The 25,257-nt window shown below is 42.4% G+C and overlaps 1 protein-coding gene across 1 annotated transcript in view; it reads right to left on the reverse strand.

Annotated features, from left to right (window-relative positions):
* Positions 1 to 253: 253 nt before the first annotated feature.
* The window catches only part of VWA8 (von Willebrand factor A domain containing 8), a 340,198-nt gene continuing 315,194 nt past the window's right edge, over positions 254 to 25,257 (reverse strand). Inside the window, exons 41-45 of the mRNA XM_057707109.1 lie at positions 22,363 to 22,488; positions 20,147 to 20,305; positions 8,919 to 9,017; positions 7,529 to 7,767; positions 254 to 5,484 (exon numbers count right to left, since the gene is read on the reverse strand). Coding sequence (XP_057563092.1) covers positions 5,376 to 5,484; positions 7,529 to 7,767; positions 8,919 to 9,017; positions 20,147 to 20,305; positions 22,363 to 22,488 — 732 coding nt within the window. The 3' untranslated portion in view covers positions 254 to 5,375. The remainder of the gene's footprint in view (positions 5,485 to 7,528; positions 7,768 to 8,918; positions 9,018 to 20,146; positions 20,306 to 22,362; positions 22,489 to 25,257) is intronic.

The following is a 25,257-nucleotide window of genomic DNA, read 5'->3' on the forward strand; positions in this document are numbered from 1 at the left end:
CCCACCCCCGCATGCCAAGAGGCAAGGCCAACGCTGGCCAACAGGCTACTTCCCCAGTGTTGCCGCTTATTTCCACTGGTCCATAAGTGCTCCTTTCCGGGCCAGCGTTTTCAGGGCTGAATTTCACACGGGCCAGAAAATCTTGTGTGAAAGGAAACAGACCACCTAGCTTTGTTGAGACTCACTCTATTCCTTGAGCCCGCTGATGGACGACTTCTTACTAGTTCCGAAATGAAGAAATGGTCAGTTTCATTAAATCAGCATCAGTATTTATTAATATAAATATACTACATTTGAAAGTACAACTTGAATGTCCTGTCTGAGTAAATACGCTTTATTTTTCTTCAAGTTTCAATGAATACGGCTTCAAGTATGGCATCATGAGGCCAATTACACAAAGGACTCCTGATAGGCTCATTACTTTCTCACCACATTCCAGCCGGCACGACAGACATACTTGCTTTGGGATGTTCAGACAGTTTCCTTCCATTTCCAGGTCAAGCTGCAGTTACCGTTACTAATCACAGACTTGCATGTAATTTCAATAACTCCTTATGTTCTGGAACTCCTCTGGGGTCATACCTACCATCTTAGGAATCAGTTTACTGATAAAATACGTCGATTGTTCCTATAGAGGAAGAGCTGGCAGCTCCAAAGCCCTTTCACTGAAGCCCGTGAGAAGAGGGAAGGGTCAGGGTGCCTTTGGCGCCTGGTGGGGGTGGGGTGAGGGGGACCATGAGTGGTGGCCCACGCTCTTTAGAGCTGACAGCTCCCTGGATGAGATTTCTTAGAGCAGACACGACATTCTTGCCACCCTCAGGACCCAAACCAACCTTAAAAGAGTGTTATACTTTGCTCTGAGTGGCCAAATGCCGCAAGTGCCACTCAATTTTAAAATTATGTAACCCTGGCATTCCAAAGCCAGTGTGCATGGCTGGGCCAGAATAGACGTGGTCTCTGTTTGAAGGTGAAAGCCCCAGACAGCACTGAGTCTCAAAAAAAAAAAAAGAATGTCAAATCACTCTCATCTTGAGAGTTTGCTTGGCAAGCATTTTTTCTCCTCTGGAGGAGATTTTTGTTTACAGGATTTAACAATTTAAAAAAAAACCACACACACAATTGCACATTGTTCAGCTGTGGTGCAAAGGTCAGCTCTCAGCACACAGTAGTTTTCCAATTCCTGATCCTTTTTGATCCCACGGTGCAGATCAGCAGATACGAATTTTATTTTATGGCTGCAAAATGCAAAGCAAGAGACGATGGGCAGAAACCTTGTGAATTATGACCCAACAGAAATATCTGTCCACCTGCTGGGTGGGGAAAGCCTTCTTGTCCAATTCTAATGATGCTTACGCAACTTTTAGAATGCATATTCATTCAATAACACATTTTTGTTAGAGAGATTGATATAGGTGATAAAATTCTCCGTACGATAGGGGATAAAATGTGTGTGGGGTTGAGACAAAAATACACTGAAATGATGTGGGTCTTGTAAGACATACAAGGGACAAAGTCGATTTGCTGTAGGAGATAAAGGAACATGGGACTTTGGTGCTAGAGGTGGTTCTGTCCCACCCTTTTGATTCAGAGATGAAGCAATTGAGACCCATGAGTACCAGCCCAAGTCTGCACCGGTAGTTAACAGCCAAGCAGCATCAAGCACTTCCTTCCTACGGACTAACTCTACCCAGAGTTTGGAAATCCTCCCACTACAAGATGGAAATTTGGAATTCCTGTAGTACTTTTGCCACAGCAAGTCTTAGCAAAAAGGTAAAGGAAGGCAACAGGAAAGAACTGTATGATATACCTCTGACCAGAAATTGGTAGCAAATTAGACTCAATTTAAATATTTTAAAAAGCCATATGTATTACTGGTTGGAATGATTTTTTAAAAGTGGACATTTTATTTCTTAATAAGATGAAAGAGTGATGTACAATTTACTAAATACAAGTGGACATTTGACTATTCTTGAGATGCAATTCCCCCCAGAATTAGATATCTGTCTAGGCAAATGAGGTATCAGTTTAGACTTGTGCAGTATCTCTTATAATATGATGGTTGGAAACAAATAGAAACGCAACAAATAAGCGACAATTCCTCTTGCTCCCTGGTCCCGTATCTCTTTGCTCTGTTCCCTGAGGAATTTCATTTTGGCTGATCTGACAGGCAGGAGAGGGCGCCCGGTGGAGAGGGTTTGGCACCTCCAGAGCTGCCTTTCAGGTACACTGACCATGCTGTCCACGGAAAACCACTCGTAAATGGCTCACAAAGGCCAAGAGTTTGTTTAGAGAAAACCTTTCTGGCATTGATGGATTTCTCCTCCTGATAGTTCACGGAAAGCGTGTGATGTAAAGAATTAAATGATTCATTCCAAACGTGTCCTGGGCTCTCGTACTCCTGCTCCAACCCTCTTCTTGTGGCTGCGCTCGAGCCGCTGTGTGTGATGAGGTCATTTTGCTGGAGCACACAAAGGACTCCAGGGGGAAAACGCATCCTCCACTGTGGTGATCCGTGCTTTCATTCCTCCAGGCCGCCCAGGACCACAATGAAGCTTCTCAGACTTACACGGGCTCCCTGCGGACGGGTTTAGCTGTCTTTCCGTGGAACACCCCCTGAGGCACATAATGCGTTTATTATAATGTCCTGGTCCTAAGAAGGGCCTGGGAACAGTTTGGAGTGGCCTATAATTAAGTACATTTAATAATAAAAGCACAGCTTCTTAGATACTGCAAGAAGCGAAAAGAAGCCCTTCATTTTCTGCCTCTCTCCTCCCCTCCCCCATCTTCCTTCCCTTTCACAAATCAGAAAAGCCAGGGGTTATATCTTTTTTAAAAATAACTTTTGCAAAGGATGTCTGGCCAGTGGGGAAAGGGAAATTAAATTACTTGAGAACATTCTTTCCATGTTCAAAAAAATGGCTTCTGCTTATTAAGGTAGTTACCCACGGGGAGGATTCGTGAAAAGGCTGTTCCGTCAACCCCTCTTGGATTCAACTTCCAAAGGCTTTCAGGGGCTGTGACCCTGTAGCAAAGGGGCACCCCTAGGGGTTAAGCTGCCCTTTGGACAGACACTTCCTCAATTTGCTGTGGGCCCAGGTAGAAGCTGTTAGAAGTGTCCCTGCAGCAGGGTCTCATGTCCTTGGTCCCCACCCCCTCCTCTGAGTGCTCAAACTGTGCAGATGGTTTCTGAGTAGTGGGGAGAGCAGCTCTAGGAGATGTGGTCAGTTTGCAAGAAGAGGAACTGCACTGGGAGAAACGAGAAAAATGCACCAGGAGCTCGACATCTAAGGTTGCAAGAATAAAGAAGCGTGGGAGGGGATGGTCCAGTCCAGCTCCCTGCCTGGCTGTGAGCGTAGCCTATGTTCTTGAATTTCCCTAAGCCTCAGTTTCCTTCTTTGTAGAATGAGGATTTTTTTTTTAATATTTATTTATTTTATTTTTGGCCGTTTGGGTCTTAGCTGTGGCACATGGACGTCTCTCTAGTTGTGGTGCGCAGGCTCCAGAGCGTGTGGGTTCTGTAGTTTGCAGCAAGCAGGCTCTCTAGTTGAGGTGCATGGGCTCAGTAGCTGTGGCACACGGGCTTCACTGCCTCCCAGTATGTGGGATGTTAGTTCCCTGACCAGGGATTGAACCTGCGCCACCTGCGTTGGAAGGCAGATTCTTAACCACTGGACCACCAGGGAGGCCCCTTAGAGTGAGGATGTTAACAGAACAATGAGTCAGTCAATGGTCTAGAATTGGAAATCTTGGGAAAGTGACTTAAGTTCTCTGAGCCTCACTTTCCGTATTTGTAAAATGTAAAATAAGTAAAAAATACTTATTTTACATTCATTGTCGTGAGGACTGAAATCATTTAGCATACTTGGTACATACTAATCAGTACACACTAGCTGTTGTTATTATTTACTGCTATTAATGCGATTGCCACTGTAAAGGTACTTACTGGATTGAAACTGTTTGCATCACTGGATGATTCAATACACAGAGCAAGCGTCTGTCTAGAAAAGCTAGACAAGCCACGCAAACTGCTAGGCCATACTGCACTGGAAATCTTATTGCTTTAATTTCTTTGACAGTTGATAGGGAGATGGGGTGGTGAAACAAATGGGTGTCATCTTTTCTTCCGTCCTATAATTAATTAAAATGAAATGAGTCTTTCCAATTCCCACTATGCATGGGTGAATAAGATAACATTACTAACAAGACTAGTTCTTCCAACTTGTCATAAGAAAGCACAGACACATTGGTGCCCCCAGCATCTTGGACCCTGCCATCAACGCTGAAGAGACACTTTTATTACATCGTTGGAAAGAGATATTCTTCTGCTGGAGTATTTGATTAAAAAAACCCAAAACTGACATCAAGCCTGCTTACTGATGAGAAAAGGTCATTGATGGGAAAGGTACACTTTGAAAAAAAAAAGAATAAAGCTTAAAAAAATCTATATATTTATATAGATAGATATATAGATAGATATGTATTTTATAGCTAAAGAAATCTCCAGTTACCATTCAGTTCAAACATACCGCCTTGCTTGTACTTTGCTTTATGAAAAACATAAGCATTTGTTATTTTGAGCATTACATCTTGGACACCAAAATGGAGGCGTGTGAAACTTTTGAGAAGCACTGAAGAAGAAGAAGAAAAAGGAAACTCAAGGGAAGACATCCTTTATCCTTCCAATCCCAGCAGCATGGAGAATAGGACATTTGCTCTTTGTTATTTAAAAAGCCTTTTAAAAGTCATGTGGGAAAGGAAGCAGTCTAAGGGTCTTTTGATTCCTTTTGGTTTTGGCTAAGAAAATGAAATTGAGAAAACCAACCATTTATAGAATACTGCTGTTGAAAGGAATTTTCAGTGGGCTAAGTACTGTAAAATCATCGTTTGCTGGGCAATACAGAGTGGAGGAGAAAATAAAAGTAATTATTGAACAGGAGTTGGGTGGGTGGGTTTGCACAATCTTGTATTCTAGGGTCAGAATTTGACATCAAAGGCTGAGTTTGCTGGGGTCACTTTTGTTATCCTAGGTGACCAGGTGATGTGTTAAAGCAAAGGCAAGGTACTCTTCTCCCTCAGGTTTTTGGAAACAGACCAGGCACCGTAGTTCTCAAACCACCTTCCTTCAACCCTAACCTTTCACATAATGCAGATCAACACGCTCCTTCTAATGACTAGTAAACCCATCCATGGGTGTAGATTTCCATGCATGGGTCTTGCTCTGGCTGCTTCTCTGAATTCTGATTACTTAGCAACTGCAGGAAGGTCCAGGAATGCCAGAATTATCCAGTCATTGCACGGGGGCACTTTATAGACCTCTTCTTTTCTTCCTAGCTTATTGGAAATCCCAGGGTCATCGGGGTGATAAAGGGCGCTTCTTAAACACTAGACAACATGGTGGAGGTGAAAATCTGTTGTAAAATCTGAGGGATGTCCTTGGTATCCATGGCAACGAAAGACCGGCCAGCTGGTAGAGTTCTCTGAAGCCTGTCAGGAATTGGGGGGAGGAAGAAAATTACCATTGCAAATCAGGGCTCCCCTTCCACCTCCTGTCTCCTTCCCCTCCCCACACCTCCCACCCCACAAACCTCAACATCTGAATGGTTTCTTAGGAAGGGAAGTTTTCACTTTTTAATACTTTGTCCCTGCCTGCAGTGGAACTGGCTGTCGCTAGGCAACAAGGGCTGCAAGGAGAGGCACACTGAAAGCACTGAACCAAAAGAAAGGTCTTTTCAGTGAGAAAAATCAGCGAGTTTGCAAAGAAAAATTTCTCTCCGTTTTATTACTGTCATTTCCTGGTACTTTATGTTCCCTTGACAGAACAGAACCCTAGGGACCAATCTGAGCCTAGTTCACCTGGGTCCAGTGAATGTGTTGGCCTCTCCCTGTACTTCTAACTGCTTTCCCTGCCCTAGAAAACAGGCCTCAGACAATGGTGCCCAGCCAAACCCCAAGTGGTTCTTTCTTCTCATATGCGCGCTCTCTCTCTCTTCTGTTTTGCCCCACATCATACAATGTGAAGTGTAATCTGACCTATGCAGTTACTGCTTTGATGACACTGAGGTTATATACGCTTATGATAATTTTTTGAAATGCCAATTTATCATCCGGAACAAAGGGTCATTTTTGGAGGCAATATAAGTACAAGACACAGCTCTATCCAAAAGAACGCCTCCTTTCACTGTGCCAACAAAGTTTGGTTTTGGAATGACATTTAATAAAAGTCCACCATCCTGTGTAGTATCATACATTTGGCACGCCTGGTAGACCAGCTAATTCTACTACATATCTTTTGCCAGTGGATGTTGGATCATTTCCCTAAGAAACCACAAGGGTATTATTGTGCTTTCTTAAGTATTCAAACAGGATCTGTTCACTAGAAAGACAAAATAGCTATTTCAGCTCAACCGGTATTTGTTGAGCTTGCCCTTTGATTCATCCTGGGCTGGTCTTGAAGACAATCTGAGTGGAAAAGGCATGGTTTGCATTTGAGGACATGGAAGTCCTCGAAGAGGCTAACAGAGAAAAATGCAAAGTCAGTTGTAATAAAGTGTCTGTAATTACAGAATATTAATACTTGATATTATCTGTTCTTAGCCTTACTCTGCAATCCTGCAGCAAGGTGAAGGGAAGAGAAAAACATGTCAGCACTCTGGATACTAAAACATTTCCTAGTCTGTCCAGGACTTTGTGCCACAGGATGCGACAGGTAAAAGAGGTGGAGAAACAAAACGGTATGTGGCCTTTTGTGTTGTAGGCACAACTTTTTTTTTTTGAGGAGATATACTTTCAATTGTGTTTTCTGCTTCTTACAAGTACTTGAAGCAGAGAAAAACCATGCATCTTTCTGTTTGTAATTCAAAAAGATAAATGTTAGTGTGTTTAAGAAGTGTTTCCAGATCTCTCCTTTCAGGAGATCCATGATGGTCTTTATTATCTGACCATAAATTTCTCTACTGAATATTCAGCATATTTAGTATAGCATCTTACTATAGATACAGCCATACATGAAGGAGAAATATAAGAAGGAAGATTATCTATGTCTATATATATGCAGACACACATATTAGATATTATTTACATATGTGTGTGTGTGTCTCTACATACAATATAGAGACACACATACCCAATCTCTCATGCTAGGAAAACAGTAGATGTTTGTTGTTTGGAATATGACTTGAGTGTGAACTGAATAGAACTGAGCTTGGCACCTTGGTGTAAAAGGCAAAATGTATAAAATACTGTTTAATTTATTAGTGGACAAATCAATTTGCTATTTATTTTTTTGCTGGTTAGTTTAAATATAAACTGAAAAATAAATACTTAAAGTATTATTGCTTATCCAAACATAAGCTAGAACGCCCCATGCCCTCACCTAGACTGTCAGCTGCTTGAAGGCAGCAACTCCGGTTTCTGTTCCTCCTCCATCCCCAGCACTGCCCCTCACGATGGGAAGCCCATGAAATGGCATGTGTCAGGTACTCAAGCATCTCCATCCCTGCCCTCTGCTGTATCCCGTGATGACACTTACCTGGCTGCTTGATCGCCTAAAGATCCAATAAAAATGGCAAAAGCATTTACTTGAGGGTTGCTTGTCAGGATCTGGGCAAACTTGGCAGGATGTATTCCATAGCGTGACAAGTTGGCATCACTTAAGACAATGACAAAGTACTCGTCAGCTTCCTCTTTGACAATTTCCTTGATGGCATGTTCTGTCCCCTCTAACGTGTGATCCCCACTCATGCAGAACTGAGCGTGGGCATGCATCGTCTGGGGGTAAGAGACATAGCACAAATGCCATGAATGAGAAAGTCCTTTTAAAAAAAACATGATTGATACTGATGAACCCAGTGGAAGGGCAGGAATAAAGATGTAGATGCAGAGAATGGACTTGAGGACAGTGGGGGGGGCGGGGCGAAGGGGAAGCTGGGACGAAGTGAGAGAGTAGCACTGACATATATACACCACCAAATGTAAAATAGATAGCTAGTGGGAAGCTGCTGCATAGCACAGGGAGATCAACTCTATGATTGGTGATGACTTAGAGGGGTGAGATAGGGAGGGTGGGAGGGAGTCATGGGAGGGAGGGGATATGGGGATATATGTATAAATACAGCTGATTCAGTTTGTTGAACAGCAGAAACTGGCACAATAGTATAAAGCAATTATACTCCAATAAAGAGCTTAAAAAATGATTTTTCTATTGACAGTGAGAAAGCACAAATACTCTGAGTTCTATTTAATTTGCACCTTACAGTGACAATACACAGTGATATTTAGATGTGATTAGGACTTTCGTTAAAAACAGGAAGTATTCCAAAACTATCCCAGTTAGCATGGATTTTTAATGCTCAAGCTGCCATTTAAAGTGAGAAAATGTAAGAAAATGTGAAACTTGCTATCACACCGGAGAATAGAGATGACACAGGAAAAAATAAGGAATGGCCTGAGTTTCCAATAAACAAAGTTATAATACTAAACACTGTACTTACACCAATAGCAATGGAGGAAATTTACTTTAAAATCATGGTAAGTATGTTTCTACTGTAGATCCAAGTATGTGAAACAATTTATTGTTAGAAAATACTAAGAAATACCTAAAATTTGGGTTAAGAGTACTCTAGAAAGAGTCATTCTTTTCCTTCTGAAATATATAGTGGCTTAGAAGAACTGTATAGGATAGGTTGTGGAATCCTGACACAATCCTGAGTACCCTAAAAATATGTAGGGAACAAAGTTTAAATTTGGTGTAGACAAGAAATTTAGGCACGATAGGTGTTTTCTCAGATTCGTGCTTAAATGTTGGTGAAACAGAAAGTCTTTCTTTCCTGTAATTGCTGCTTCTTCAGTGAATCTTTTCAGTGATACTTTACCGAACTGGTGGAAGTTTTCATGACATAGAAGTAGTTGAATGTATTTACCTTGAGAATTTCAAGTCTTTGCTTATTGTCCTTGGGGATTTTGTTAATTGGAACTAGAGCAATGTTGTAACCATCTCCAGAGTGTCCCACGACGTCATACTATAAGCAAGAGAATCAGAGAGTTAGAAGCCTTTGTCCACTAAAGAACTGTCATTGGACCTATAAGCCTCCAACTCTTTGGTTTGTTATTGCCCAGAGTTGCTCAACAGATGGCCATGGAGAAGAGCAAAGAGATGGATGTGTGTTTATCAAACAATTCCAGGCTCCTCCACTTCTGGTCCATCCTTTTGTGTGATCTTTGCTCTCCAGTGGGAGGTAGAAACTATGATGAGGGCTTCAGGGGCTACTAAGAATTCCATTTTTAACTTTCAGGGGAGAGTTTAACAAAACACACACACACACACACACACACACACATTGTAGTAGACAGATTTCTAAGGTGGCCTCCAAGATTCCTGCCCCTGGTATACAATCCTCTCCCCTTAGATGTGGGCAGGACCTGTGAATATGATGGGATATCACTCATGATTATGTTATATAAGGAGGCAAAACTGATTTTGCAGATGTAATTAAGGTTACTAATCAGTCGGCTTTGAGTTGATCAAAACAGAGATTGTCTGGGTGGGTCTAATTTAATCATATGAGCCCTCAGAAAGTAGAGAATTTTTTCTGGCTGCTAGTATAAGGAAAAGACAGAGAGATTTGAAGTGTGGGGGATTTGACATGGAGTTATCTGTGATAGAGATGGTGGGCACCACAGAGTAAGGCCCCAGGAATTTCATCTAGGAACAACCCTGCCTGAGAGCTAGCACAGAAACAGGGATCTCAGTACTACAACCACAAGGAACCAAATTCTGCCAACAATCTGAATAGGGAACAGAAAGCAGACTCCTCCCCAGAGCCTTCAGTTAAGAGCCCAAGCTCGCTGACATCCTGATTTCAGCCTTGAGATGCTAAGTGGAGAACTCAGCTGAGCCTGCCTGGACTTCTGAACTACAGAACTATGACTTTTAATAAACAGGTATTGCTTTAAGAAGTTATGTTTATGGTAATTTGTTACCCAGCAATAAAAAACTAATACACATATTTTTTTTTTCTGAACACAAAAGTGAAACATATTCACTATAGAAATTATAGAAAAGCACAAAAAAGAAAGTAAAAATTACCCATAATCCCATTACTCAAAGATAACCTCTGTTAATGTTTTCTTGCATAAGTTCCTAGGCTTGAATTTCCTTTCAATAGATGTGTAAGGGGTTGCACATTCACACACATGCACGTCTGCATCAATATTATTTTTAACTAATGGATAATGTTGACCATGTGATTTTATAATCTACTTTTCTATTTAATAGTGAATGACAGAGATTTTTCAGTTTAGGAAATACCTTTTAAATTCCCTCTCTCGCAATGCACATAAGAAAGTCCTGTCTGTTGAGAAAAGGCTGAAACTGGGAGAGGGGTGCAGCATTTTTACAGAATCTGGAAAGAAGTTTGGGATCTGAGGCAACTGTAATTAGGGCAAGGTGGTTCTCTTCAACTGTTGGGTTTGTCGCCAAATTCCCTTTTCTCCTCCCATCTCCCTCTAAGAATTTTTGTGATGCTGGTATGAAGATTGGAATAGACCTTACGGTATCTGAGCAACTGAGGGATCTGCAAAGAAAATTCTGGGTATGGGTACGGGGCAAAATACTTTAGGGATTACTTGGAGTGCTATGAGTCAAAATGCTTAAGAATCACTACTATCTATTCACCATCCGTCCATCAGTCAAGAGCTGTCTTTTGAACACCTACCACATGCAAAACACTACTTAAGGTGTTGAGGGGAATGCAATGATTTCTTTTCATGTATATTCCATTTTGACTGGTGAGTGTTTTGAAGGTAAGCCTGTTTCTTATTCATCTTAATGCATTTTCACATCTATGAGTGGGCCTGGTGTGTTTTTTGTTGAAATACTTTAAGAGAGTTTGCAATCCAGTTGGGGCATTAAGAAGCTTTCCTTTCCCATGTGGGCTACATTCTTTTACTAATAAGCTCTTTGGAAGCTGGAATGCATTTTTTTCTCCCAGCACTCATGTGATAAATGGTGGTTAGCCCAAGCTAGCTGACAAAAAACCACCCGTAACATGACTGAAAGCATTGTATTTAAATGAAAACTAGAAAAATTTCTGTTGAAATAATTTTTATGTAAAAATAAGAAGTCAGAAGGCAGTCGGGTTATTTGGGGAAGATGAGTTCCATTCTAGATACGATGGAATCATGCATTCAGGGAGATTTCAGAGAAGAAACCTATTTCTTGTCATCTGAGATGTGCCTGTCATCCCAGGAGCAGGGGTGGTGTGTGTGACTGCCAAGGGTGAATGTATAGAAAAAGAAGAGCAAAGGACCCCCTCGACCAAGCCTTAGGGAGCATCCTCGTTGTTGGGGTGGAAGAAAGACCCAGAGTGGAGTGAAGAAGAGCAGTGGCAACTGCAGGGTAACCAGGATGGCCCTGGGAATCAGTGTGTAGGGTCTCAGAAGCAGCTGTGCAACTGCGCTGAGCTACACTAACCATGACCATCAAGGAGAGCGGTGACTAATGATTTCTGGGCTTCAGAATCAATGGCGACCTTTGGGGAGACAATTTTTAGCGAAAGGTTTGTGCTATAAGAAGGAGAAATAGAACAGTATCTAGATGGGGATTGGGGGAAAGGTGTCTGCCTGTTTTACAGGCAGCAGAGTGGAGGCAGTGGAGAAAGAGATAAGGGTCACAGTTAGAGGGTCAAGTTCGGAGAGGGAGGGAGGGCACTCCTTTTTTCTGAGACTAAAATGAAGGTAAGAGAATGAGAGTGGACAGAGACAAGTGTATAAGTGAAGGGGTAAGTGGACAAATGAAGACCCATATAGGATGTCTAAATATTTAAAAGCTGTAAGTCAGGCTATGAATTGTTAAATAAAATAGGTTCTGTCCTCCTACTTTGATAAATATACATTGTAATGACCTGGAAAGCCAGGGTCAGATTTCGAATACGTGGATTCTCGAAGCTCTGTGCCCTCACCACGTGGTGTGGGCAGTGATGGCCGCTGGCTTGCAGCCCACACCCTTCTCTTTCCGTAGCTGGCTCTGTCCCCACCTCGAGGTGCCTCACGTGCATGTGTGCGGACACCCAGTCCTCATGTCCACATGCCATCACATCCTACGGTCATCCTCAGTGCTGGGTGCTCACATCATTGGCCACTCTGCCCTAGGAAGGTGGACCTAAGAAAGAGGCTCACGGAGGAGACTTGGGGTCACAGAGTAGAATAGTCGGGGATCCCAGGAACTGGGAGCGTGATCTAGAAACAGGCTCTAAGTGGGCTTGCCCCGTTGGCCCCAAGACTCTTCCCCCAGTGAAGGGGCATGGTCAGAGGAGAGCCAGGGTTGGCCTAGGGCAGGGGCCTGGGACATTATTCTATGCCTGGTTTTAGGGTGTTTGTTTTTTTTAAATAAATTTATATATGTATGTATGTACATATGTATATATGTATTGGCTGTGTTGGGTGTTGTTGCTGTGCACAGGCTTTCATTGCAGTGGCTTCTCTTGTTGTGGAGCATGGGCTCTAGGTGCGTGGGCTTCAGTAGTTGTGGCACAAGGGCTTCAGTAGTTGCGGCTCGCGGGCTCAGTAGTTGTGGTGCACAGGCTTAGTTGCTCCATGGCATGTGGGATCTTCCCAGCCTAGGGCTCAAACCCATGTCCCCTGCATTGGCAGGTGGCTTCTTAACCACTAGCGCCACCAGGGAAGTCCTAGGGTGTTTTTTCAAATTCAAAGGATGATACAAAAGAACTGTGAGGGAAATTTATCAATACATTAAAAAATCTTGGCAATAAATGCTTTCCAGGGATGTAACAAATTCCATATATGAAAAAAACTACGTATAGTTTGTCGTCAACGTAGCGAAAAGGTAGCAAAATCTGAACTGCAAAGGCGGCACAGCTCTGGACGATGGGTTACTACAGGGGAGTGCTGGCTTCAGTACACGCCTGGCCAAGGTCACCACAGGCTCAGTGTGAGGACTGTCACGGATGTGAAGAAATCCTGCACAATTCCTCCATGGAAGCATGCGCCAGGCCCTGTCCAGATGGATTTGACAACAGTCACGGCAGGAATGTTTTCAGCCAGGAATAAAGTTCTCCCGAGAAGGTGCCAGGCAGGCTGCTTCATTAGGGGGCTGGTGAAGTAATCTGTTAAACAGGATCTTACACATGAGGGGGTAAGATCAGTTCCTTGAAACATATACACATTAGACTTTTTCTTCTCCTCTAACTGATGGTTAAAGTTCTTACTAACCAGATGACCATGGGTGACACTATATAAATAAATATTCGACCATGTGGTTGGCTTACAGGGTCAACATAACTGGTTACTGCAGGGGAAAAAGTTGCCAGTTAATTATTAAACAAATCGCAGTCAAATGAATTGCTGGAGGCTCTTTATCAAAAGCAGATACTGATGGATTGAACCCTCCAGAAACATTTTAGTCTCAAACCCATCTACTATTTGATTGATCTATCATCTACCATTTAATTATCTGCCCAGGAGAAAAAAAGCCTCCTAAACTTTTTCAGGCAATTAAAACACACAGGTGAGTTGCAGACCTTCCTTTCTTCTTCCCTCCTTTCTTCCTTCCCTTTTTTCCCTGCCTTTATTTGCAGTAAGAAAAGTGCAATTTGCCGAAGGATCTGCCTTTGTCTGAGCCTGGTTAGCATAGCAAAGGCTGAGCAGACACACCTAAAGGACAGGATGGGGCTTATAAAATGGCTTGCAGGCTCTGGTTCTCATCTTCCAGATGGGCTTGGGGATTCTTCTGTGCCCAAAGTAAATAAAATGCTTGAGAGGAATTCAAAGTACATCCAAATGTGGAGCATTCCCTGGTGTTACCATAGATCATTTTAAGCTTCCATGAAAAACAATCCTTCTATGTCATAATTATCTAGTATCTGCTCTCCAAGGATCTCAACACATTTTACAGAGAGTAATTTGCTAATCCTCAAAACTGTCTGGGTTAAGGGAAAAAGTATGTGAACTCATCCATTTCTGTTTCTAATGCCTGATTCTGCCATTCACCCAGTCTACTTCCTGCCAATCAGACCCGACAGGGTCTCAAGCTTGCTTCCAGGCATGAATTATAGGAGTCACTAAACAAGAACCTCACTGTTGTCATCAACCACCTAACATTTAGATAAAACCTTTTTCTGAGTAGCTCAAAATTTTTATGGTCATGATTTCTCCACTTTTCAGGGCACCCCTTAAATCTCCATGGAATCTCGTATTTAACATCCAACATAAACATTAAACCACCGCAGTAAAGTCTCAACTAAAAAGGACCAATTTTAATACTTTTTTTGCTTTAGAAACTTGTTTAAATGCCCTTTTGCTATACTTTTTTTTCAAAAATCTCATTCGTTTAGAGAAAGGTATGAAAAATGAAAACAAATGCTGAGTTTCAGCCCAAGACATAAAGATTTAACATCAGATTGGAAGGATGATGTATAATATTTAGATGGCAAAGAAAGCTTTGCTTTGAACAAAGAGCTACTAGCATTTTTATGAACAAGATTTCTGTTTAAATTTCTATTGGGAAGGATAATCATTTGCTAACTTTAGGAGAAGTTATGCTTTATTACACGTCTGTATTTTAAGTGGGTAAGAGACAATCACTTGAGGCTATTTCGGAAGCCTGACGATGTGTGAAATTCTAATCTCCTTCTAGACATACAAAAGCACCATTCTCAGGTGGCATTGCTGACAGCCGGCAGCAAAGGATTAGACTATAAATGTAGATCTCATGAAACACTGATGAAGTGTCAGTATGTTGAAAATGAATAGCAAAAACAAAGACTATAAATATAATTTAAAAGGTCAAGAGATGTGCCAACAGAACTCTGGGGTGTAGTCAATAATCTACAGTATTAGTTAGCTAACCTTTCTTCATTTAGAAGTCAATGTAAAGAGAACAGTGTTCTGAAGGTCAAAGATTCTAGACTTAGCTCTGAGTTTAACAGCTTTTTTGACCTCAGGCAAGTCACCTAACCCCTCCAAATCTTGTTTCTACCTTATAAACAATGCTGGTTTAGATGACCTCTAACGTTGCATGCTTGTAAACCACTTAACCTCTCTGGCAAGTAGTGATAACCTCTGTTTCACCTAACCTCAGAGGGTCATTGAAAGGATAGGACAACACATCCAATGAGTATAATGTCAACGTTCGTACCGCTCTTTATGGTTTACAAAGTGCTTCTGCGTATCTCATTCCATTTTGATTCTCTTCATACCTTTGGAGTGGGCGTTATTAACACCATTTCTCAAACTAAAAAATCAATCCTTGGGAGATTAACAGACTTTCTTAAGGTCAGCGATCTAGTGCTGGAAGAGGTGGAATTCAAACCCAGCTGCTCTAAGTCCAATGCTTTTATTATACTATAGAGACATAACCATTCCCTAACTACTCCCCTGCCCCTCTACCCCCCTCCCAGTCTTTGCTTAGGCTTTTTGAATGGTTGGATTGGCCAATACTTCCTCATCCACAATTGGGTCAGTTCTGAATTTGTGTTTAACTTTGAATGGATTCAGAGAAGCCTGTACACCCTTCTTTGGTTCTACCTCCAAGGAGCAATAAGAATGTATTCAGGGAATTCCCTGGAGGTCCAGTGGTTGGGACTCTGCACTTCCGCTGCTGGAGGCCCGGGTTTGATTCCTGGTCAGGGAACTAAAAATCCTGCAAGCCGAGTGGTGTGGCCAATAAATAAATAAATAAATAAGAAATAAATAAGAAGAAAAAAAAAAAGTCTATTTGGGAATTCCCTGGCGGTCAAATGGTTAGGACTCAGAACCTTTACTGCCGTGGGCCTGGGTTCAATCCCTGGTCAGGGAACTAAGATCCTGCAAGCCGTGTGGTGCGCAAAAAAAAAGAGAGAGAATTTATTCAAAGCCTGAGCCTGATAAGATGATTGATTTCCATTTCTAAACATGTGAAACATGCCTGAGACATTGGAAAATTACAGATGCTGAACTTTCTGATAGAAGGAATTTTCCCAGCAGGTGCTGGTTTGTGAGCCTCATCTTTCCATATCTTTCTGACCAAGACATCTTTGAGAAAAGCATATCTATTACACCTCCTTTGGATGATGGAGTGCTACGGGGAGGAGAAGATAGAATACTTTATGTAAATAGTATATTTGCTCCTAAGTTACAGCTTTGTAAATACACTGATTGGGCAGAAATAAGATGGCTGTAAGAACAAGGGATAAAATGTGAATGAAGAAAAGGCCCTGAAGTAGGAATCAGACATCCTGTCTTTTTACAGTTTAGCTGTGTTAGCTTGGGATCTGGATCTTGATTTTCCCACGTTCAAACAAAGAGGTCAGGGGACTTCCCTGGTGGCGCAGTGGTTAAGAATCTGCCTGCCAATGCAGGGTACGTGGGTTTGATCCCTGGTCCAGGAAGATCCCACATGCTGCGGAGCAACTAAGCCTGTGCACCACAACTACTGAGCCTGTGCTCTAGAGCCCGCGAGCCACAACTACTGAAGCCCACACGCTGCCACTACTGAAGCCCGTGCGCCTAGAGCCCATGCTTCTCAAGAGAAGCCACCTCACTCGCCACAACTAGAGAAAAGCCCACATGCAGCAACGAAGACCCAATGCAGCCAAAAATAAAAACAAAAGCGAAAACACAAACAAAAAAACAAAAAGGTTGGTGAAAATAACTTCCAAGGTTATTTCTGCTCCCAAGGCTCTATGAAGATTCAATGGGCACACCCAAGAAATGGAATGAAAAAGCCTGCTTCACTTAGTTGTAGGAACACCTGTGCCTTGTTTTCTTCTGTCTAGGGAGTGAATCATCTAAATCTAAATGAGGATTAATGAAGGCTTTTCCAAAAAGAAAGCCCCCAGAGTCTATAAGAAATAACAATCCAGTATTGGCTCTAGAATAGCGGTGTTCCAACTCTAAAATTTTTTTAAGCAGTGGAACTCTTTCTCCAAATGACATATTGCACAAAAGCCCAGATTGTGAAATGTCATACAATATCAATATAAGTGGAATTATTTTGGTTTAATTGGGGATGGAGGAGGAAGGGGTAAAAAGTACTGCCCACACACCTCCGCCCTCCAACATTCTGCAAGGGATCCTTTTACTCTGTTAGGGGAAATTCCCTGGTTGTCCAGTGTTTAGGACTCCTCACTTTCACCACCGAGGGCCCGGGTTCAGTCCCTGATAGGGAACTAAGATCCTCCAAACCACGGGAGCAAAAAAAAAAAGAAAAAGAAAATACAAAGAACTCTGACTGACTCTGTTAGGAAACCATTGCCTTGTTTACATGTCTCCATAGAAACAATACATTTGAGGTTTTTTTTTCCCCAAAGTCCAACTTCTCAATAAATCTATTTTCTGGTGTCACTATCTGAGTGCTCAGTAGAGAAATACCTAACATTTGGTGTCACTGAATACTTTGAAGAAAAAAAAAAATAAGGCATTAAGAGCTTTTGCAAAGGAGGTCAACTTTAAGTTACAGCGAAATCATTCCCAGGGGCTTGGAGAAATCATGAGGGACAAACTCAAATGCAAGTAAAGGAAAAAAATGCTTCCTGACTTAAATGAAATGGTTCCCGAAACTGTTACTGTTCCACTTTTCACGCCACTGTTTAAGTGCAATGTGACCACTAAAAATTCTGCTGATTATATGAGGAAATAGAAACAAAACAAAACATCTTGTTAAATGCTATTTGCTTGATATTATTTCTTTTTTGCAAAACACATCTGGTTTTACTAATCGTTCTTCCAGATTACAGACTTTTAATGGTGAGAATTGGACAAAATACAAATCTCTCCATATACTCTGAGTATGACATTCAACATGCTTCCTGTTAGCTCTGCCACATCCTGCCCTCTGTCTCATCCTCTACCCAGTCCTGTGGAGCTCTGTCAATCAATTTCTTGGTGAACTTTTACTGAATCTTTGTGAAAACCTGGAAGAAGTAGCTTCACATAACAGAGCAATTCTGCTTTCAAAGATATAGAAATCCTTTCTAACTGTAAATTTTTTTCTAGATAACTCTAAATATGCCAGTTTTAATAGTGGTATGTTTGCTGTTGTCTATAAGGGGTTAAACTCTTCATGTAACCTGAAGGGAGCTGAGGTACCCTGGCCTTCAAGATCCACAAGAGAGGCGAATGGGCCAATCCAACTATTAGCAGAACCCAAGGTTTTAAAACATAGGTGGGATTTATGCTGATGCAATGGATGTCTGACCATCCACTGGTGATTGGTGGTTCAAGTGATTTAAGAATTATACTCCATCTTATACTAGAACGGATCTAAAACATTAAAAAATATTAAGCCCATAAAATATAAAAAGTACATATACAATGGAATATTTCTCAGTTATAAAAAAGAATGAAATAATGCCATTTGCAGCAGCATGGGTGGACCTAGAGATGATCATACTAAGTGAAGTCAGACAGAGAAAGACAAATATCATATGATATCACTTATATGTGGAATCTAAAAAAAAAAAACCCAAAAAACAAATGAGCTTATTCCAAGACAGAAAGAAACTTACACACATAGAAAAGAAACTTACACACATAGAAAACAAACTTATGGTTACAAAATGGGGAAAGGGGAGTGAGGGGAGGGATAAATCAGGAGGATGTTATTAACATAAACACACTACTACGTATAAAATAGATAACCGACAAGGACCTACTGTGTAGCACAGGGAACTATACTCAATATCATTTAATGACCTATAATGGAAAAGAATTTGAAAAAAAATATGTGTATATAAAACTGAATCACTTTGCCGTACACCTGAAACTAACATGATGTTGTAAATCAACTATACTTCAATAAAAAATGTAAAAAAAGTTAAAAAGTAAAAAAATCAAAATCAAGAAAAACTTATCTGAAGGGAGGGAGAGTCAAGGGAAGGAAAATGCCGAACACTAGTCTGCGAGCGATAAGACATAACAGAGTTGGCTTGGCCAGTCTTGGATTTTAGCTCGGAGAGTCCTGGCAACTAAAACCAAGAGGGAGTCTGGAACAGCTCCATGGTTTCCACGGATCACAGGGGAAGTGCATTCCAGCTCTTCAGGGAAACAGAGCTGCTCCCCATGGTGAGCGTCCACATCCTCCTCTTCTTTGTATCCTGTACTTAGGCAGAGCCTGGCAGCCACAGCGCTCATTGACTAAAGCTGCCTTTTCCCTACCCCTTCATTCTCAAAGGAATCTCTCACGTAGAGCCTCACACAAGGGATGCTGGGAGCCTCGGAGCCTCAAAAGTGGGCCCCAAATCAATGAAGCGATGGGTTTCCCTGTCTGTTTCTCGCTGTATCCATCACGGCACACGGACACGGCTCAGGATGGCGATCCCGAGGTGTGGGCAGGATGTCAAGCTACCTCATTATCTAAGACGGCCTATTTCTGAAGGACACGCTTGATCCCCAACACAGTCGTGATTATCTGTGGATGAACTGAGTACTCGTTACCCACGTCTGCACGTATACCATTCTTCTCAACTGAATTTCTGATAACAGTTAGATGGCACTGTGTTCAGGTTATCTGCTCTGGTCAAAGCCAGAAGTGCGGGCGTCCCTGTGGCTGATTAAGAGTGGACGGTGCTCCGGTCTCCAAAGGAGGAGGCAGAGCAAACCTGGCCATAACAAAGTGGAAATCATTTAAATGGGACGCTGCATTTCTCCCAGGGGGAGTGCCTTCATCGTCAGCTGGGGAGACACCTGTTGCTGTGTAACCGTCGCACGTGCGCGAGGGCAAGGCAATGCTGAGAATACTGAGGGGCCGCCTGTGGGTGACGGAGCAAATGTGTGGGGGTGCTGAGATGGGGATGGTGGCTCTGAGAAATCTGGGGAGAGACTTGTGGTGCTTCTACGTGCCTGTTTCTGCTCTCCCCTCCTCCCCCCATCCCCCGCCCCACATCGCGGACAACATCCCACAACTTGTCAAGTGCAGTGCTTTCTTCTGTAGCAGCTGGTATTTAAATTATGGTCTTATCATTTTCTGATTATTAGAGCAGATAAAACAAAAGGCTCACTTTCCCTATGCGGACAGATGTGCCGACGAGAAGATGCAGACTCTCCTCTGCTCTGGGAGCGCATCCCCTATCCTGCCTCTCTCCCTAAGTCGGGGCTGACTCCCGGGTAGATGTGGTCTGGGACGCCTCTCACCCTCCTCAGTTCATGCCATTACCTTGAACTTCTCCTCGTAGTTCTCGAAGGCTTCCATGACCATACACACGGCTTCCATCGAGCGCTCGAGCCGGCCATCCACCCCGTTGAAGCGGTACATGCTGCCGGACACGTCCACCACCAGGCGCAGGCGCTTGGGTTTCTGTTGGGGGCTGCCCAGCTGAGGGAGGGATGACAGAAAAGCCTCGTGAAACGGAAAACCATCCCTGGCTGCTGTTCTGGGGCCCTCACGCAGTCCCCGGAGTGCCAGCCGTGAGCCAAGCAGATCAGCTCTAGGCTGGGCCCGGCACAAGGCTGTCCTGGCAGGTGGAGAGGCAACTACGGTTACATTTCAGTAAATGGAGCTTCAGACTTGTGCTGGTAGTTGAGGCCACATGGGTAAGATTTTCCTCTGGAATGTGGTCCTTTCACGGACCAACCTAGTCTAGTAAGACTCCCTTACTGAGGCTGATGTCGTCTTAATAACAATTACCGGGAAGAATACGAAGCCTAACGTTTCATTTTCACATCATACTTTAGAGTCAGTGTCTCTAGCAAGATGGAGCTATTCTGGAAGCCCACCAAAATTTTACTAGTACCTGCTGTGTAGTGACTTGAAACTCACTTCCACAGGGTCTGCAAGAAATGTCAGATTCCTAAAACCAGGCAATGTGAAGGGCAGGGGGTTCAGCCAAAGAAGTAAAGGAAAATATTTCTTCCGTGTCCTTTGTCTTTAGGAAGCTTTCAGTTTTCTACTCCTTCCAGTTACTGAATTACTACTTCTCTCTGCTTTTCCTGGCAGTTAAAGGCATGAAAACAGCATCAAACTGCAGTTTAGCAACAGCTGTCAATTAAATGTGAAAGTCTTATGAGTTTCAGTTTGATATCGAACCCAGGCCTGCCAGTTTGCAGAATGAAAAACGAAAGTATGCCTGTCAGTTTTACTTACACGAAGAAAGAAGAAAAATTCCAGATTATTCTGTTACTACACAGTAACATGTATGCAAACGAATGAGCAGAGTTAGTCATTTCAAGAAAATACTGTGGGTATTGGAGTGTCATGGTTGGAAACAAATTCAATATATTTCTTAAAAGCTTGTTGAGTCTGCCTAGATTGAGAACAGTGCCTCAGACTCACAACTTCAGATGCATCTAAACACATCTGTGGACCACAGTGAGTCAGGAAAGAAAGCAGTTGTTGACTCAGACCAAGGACACAGAAGGAAGAACTCTCCCCGTGACTACAGGATCCTCTCAGAGCCAACATTTAGATGCAGTAAGTGGCTCTCCTCTCCCCACCAGTTGCCACACCCCCAGCTCTCAGCGGCTACGCAGCAGTTCTGCTTGTCTGGAGAGATTTGAAGTCACAGGGCCCTCTAAGAGACTCACCTTATTGCCGTTTTTTGGCCATTGTATGACTGCAAATATTTGAATATTATGGCTGTCTAAAACTTTTACACACTATAATTTGAGATATTTAAGGGAGACTTCATTATTTTCTAAAAATTTCTTTGGTTATAGGATAGACACAGACCTTTAAAGGAACACAACAGCGGAAAACTACCAAGGTTGCTCTAGTGTGTTCGTTTGCATCGTCCTCTGGGATTCAGTGGCACCAAATGTCTTCAGTTTCCCCTCCAGGGCACCCTGCTCGGTGTCCCGGGAGCAGATTTGTTTTCCAAATGGCCACTGGCCTCTCTCCCGGCTGCCGGCTTCCAGTGGGTTCTGCTGATGGGAGGCACTGGCAGGAGATCAGAGGGTGAGGCTGGAACATTTATTCCCTCAGCCCCTTCTCCGCTGTGGCCCGTGGGCGGGCTCTCCTTCTACTGAAGGCCACAGCCCCTGGTGGGCAGCCCTCTCCGTAAATCACCTTTCCTAGGTTCTGGTAAGTGCTCTCTCTGCTCTGCCCTTTTAGACCGAGGGATGGGTCAGATCCTTGCTATTGGGAGACCACACTGTCTCTTTTTGGATTTCCTAAATTCCACCTTTACTTTTGTAAACAGTCTTTTTATTAACTGTCCCCTAAATTGCTCAGTCTGAGTGTGCCTGGTATTTCTTGACTCATATAATAAACAGGATAATATTTATGTTTTTTCTAACTTAAAAAAATATAATACTTTCCTTAATTGCTGTATTCAGGATTTATGGTGTTTTGACAAAGACAGCAACTCAAGGAAGCAGCTGCCTGTAAATAAGACCAAACTGCAGACCTGAGGCTCCTAGCACATCAGCACTTACTTGTGGCTCCAGCTCACCCCGGCGTTTGTAGATGGATTTTTCTCCAGTCAGCCCATCAATGATCTTGGCGTCATCTAGTTCCCCAATAGCTTGGTGTCTTAGCCACTGTCTTTCTTTACCTTTAGCCTACAACGACACACACACAAATCCTTACTTTAATTAGTTCTGCAGGGTCCCTGACACATTTTATGCATGAATAATGGAAAACACACCAGGGATCTTTTCAATATGTGATGCTTCTGCGTGGACACAGTTTTGTAAATGGACTGGTTTCTGCTCTGCTGACGAAGAAATGCCCTTTGTGTAGATTTTGTCCATTATAAGTGTTTTAACATATGGCATGACAAAACGAACTCCCAGCACACGTGAACAGGAAAACGGTATGCAAATGAACCTCTGGAGAAACATGCACTATCTGGAAATGTAATGGTGATGCATTTCTTATGGATTTTCTGTCATGGTACTCCTAGAAAATTTATTAGGTAACAAAATAATCAGCTTGCACTTGTTAACACTGTCTGCAAGCACAGAAAAAACGTGATCGTCAGACTCTTCCTTTCGGAGAAGTTGTTATTCAGGTTCTCTGTGACTTACAGGGCAAATGGGAACAGCTGAGAACAACAGTACACGAACGTTTTGTACCCTACTGTTGCTCTGATCATCTATATTCAGGAATCTCCTAAATTACTTTTCTAAAGATATTTGCACATAATGTTTAAAACTATGCCAAGTGGACTAAGATGATAGTTAAAAGATAAAGAGTTACAATATCCCAGTCAAGGCAGAGGTTTCTCACAGCTGATATTTACATTAAGAAGTGGGAAGAAAAGCTAAAATACTTTTATGCATGTGCTCTGGAGCAGACAGCCTGGCTCCAATCCTTCCTTCACCATGGTCAGGTATCTGACCTCAAGCAAGTTACGTAACCCATTCACATTGCGGCGTCCTTAACTTTAATGTGAAGGTAACACTAGTTTCTACTTTAGGGAGTTACTGTGAAGATTAAATGAGATACTATATGAAATCAGCTGAGAAAGAGTCTGGCAATCTGTGTTGGCTGGGACGATGAGGATGAGGATGAGGATGAAGATGACGATGAGACATATTCTGGACAACTAAGTCCACATGAATTTAAGCACACTTCCACCGCGGTTTCATTGGAGGCGGTTGTATAAGAGCACTGTCATTGAAAAAGTCAAGCTTTAGGCAGCCAGTCTCTATTTTAGGGGCAGATCAACCACGGCACAAAGCAGCTCCATACAGTATAACTCTGGGTAGTACTGTATGTCTTGTTTTCCTGTTCCTGTTACCCTTGCTGCAAACAGGTGCAAAATACCACATTTGAATACAGATATACATTAATGTCTGCAAGAAATAGAGAGAAACTCCTAAGGCAGCAGTAAAAAGATATTAAATTGGGTGAGTAGTTAATTTCAGGAACTACCAGGTATGTGCCCCTTGGAAGTATGTTCTTTCCTGAGGTGTAATCTTGGTAAGAACCCCATGATCTTATAGGACAATGGGACTCATTGGAGCATAGCTGAATGAGCTCATGTAACTTTATAAGATAGACAGCTACAGGTGACAGGAGGAAGGGGTGGGCAGAGTCTCCTAGAAGCCTTTCCCATTGAGCTATGTATCAGACAGACAAGCTCCATCCGCAGTGCTTTCCTCCTCAGGCTCCCTCTGCTGCAACATGATTGAGACCTGGCCCCCATCACTTCTTTCCCATCATTCCTGAAGTCTGGAATGGATAATTCCTCAGGCTTCCAGGATACTCTATGCTGGGAAACACAGTTTCCCACTTAGGTGGGAATGTGGATGACCACTTAGGTACCTTTCAATCCTGGGAGTCTATGACTCTTGGAGGTACCAAGCTGCAGAGCTTGCTTCTAATGCCTTTCATAGATGAGAACAGATTCCCACAGACTAGTCTAGACTAGAAAATAAGCACTGCAGAAAGTTCAAGAGAATGTGGTAGCAGTAGTCGGCAGTAGTGGCTTAGAAGTTGGATTCTAAAGCTGGGTTTAGGAGGAATATGGGATAAGAACTGGAACACAATTACATGACATGTTATGTAACAGCCGTGTCACTGTTAGCACTAAGCACTGGTTTTCAAAGTTTCATCAATACACTGACAAGGCAATAACCCTGAAGACTCCCTACTCAATCCCACTAGTTGCTACATGGTTTTATGAACCAGTGATGCTTTCACCCTGTAAAGAACCATCACAATGGCCAAAGATGAAGTGATTTATTGTGATTTTTAACGTAGATTACAACTGTAGTAAAAATAAATTTAAGCCCCCACCATCTCACCATAGAGGAAATATAAAATGCTAAAATTCTAACGAATATCTCTACTCCCCTTTCCATATTTTGGTGTTTCTGAAAACAGAATATATCTTACAGTTGACGGCAAAAGAAACCTGCCAAGGTAACAGGCAGAGGGGTTAATTGTGACCTGGTTGTCATACCTGAAGGACAAACACATGACCTGGGCTGAGCATAGTGGGTATCATCCTATTGAATTATTTCCATTGGCAGCATAGGCAATTGACTTTTAATTTGAATTAAAATTCCTAATTATTATTTTAAATGAATTAAAAAAATTATACTACAATAGAGCATAAGAATAATAAGCAAATGGATGGAGCTGTAGGATGCAAATACACTGTAAGTAAAGCAAGATTCTCTGCTGCAGAAATGACTACAATTCCAACAAGAGCTACGAAGGTAAGACTCCCTGAGAGGAGGAATCTGAGTTTGAATTTGTTAGGAGGACACATGCATAAAGGGCTACCTTTCACAGGCCAGACCTTGCAATTAAAGAGAGGAGAAAGCCCTACACTTCATAAAATAGATAACAGCACAGCACGCTTAAAGCTAGCCGAA

This window comes from Hippopotamus amphibius, chromosome 14, assembly GCF_030028045.1.
Source record: "Hippopotamus amphibius kiboko isolate mHipAmp2 chromosome 14, mHipAmp2.hap2, whole genome shotgun sequence".
Taxonomy (NCBI): Eukaryota; Metazoa; Chordata; class Mammalia; order Artiodactyla; family Hippopotamidae; genus Hippopotamus; species Hippopotamus amphibius.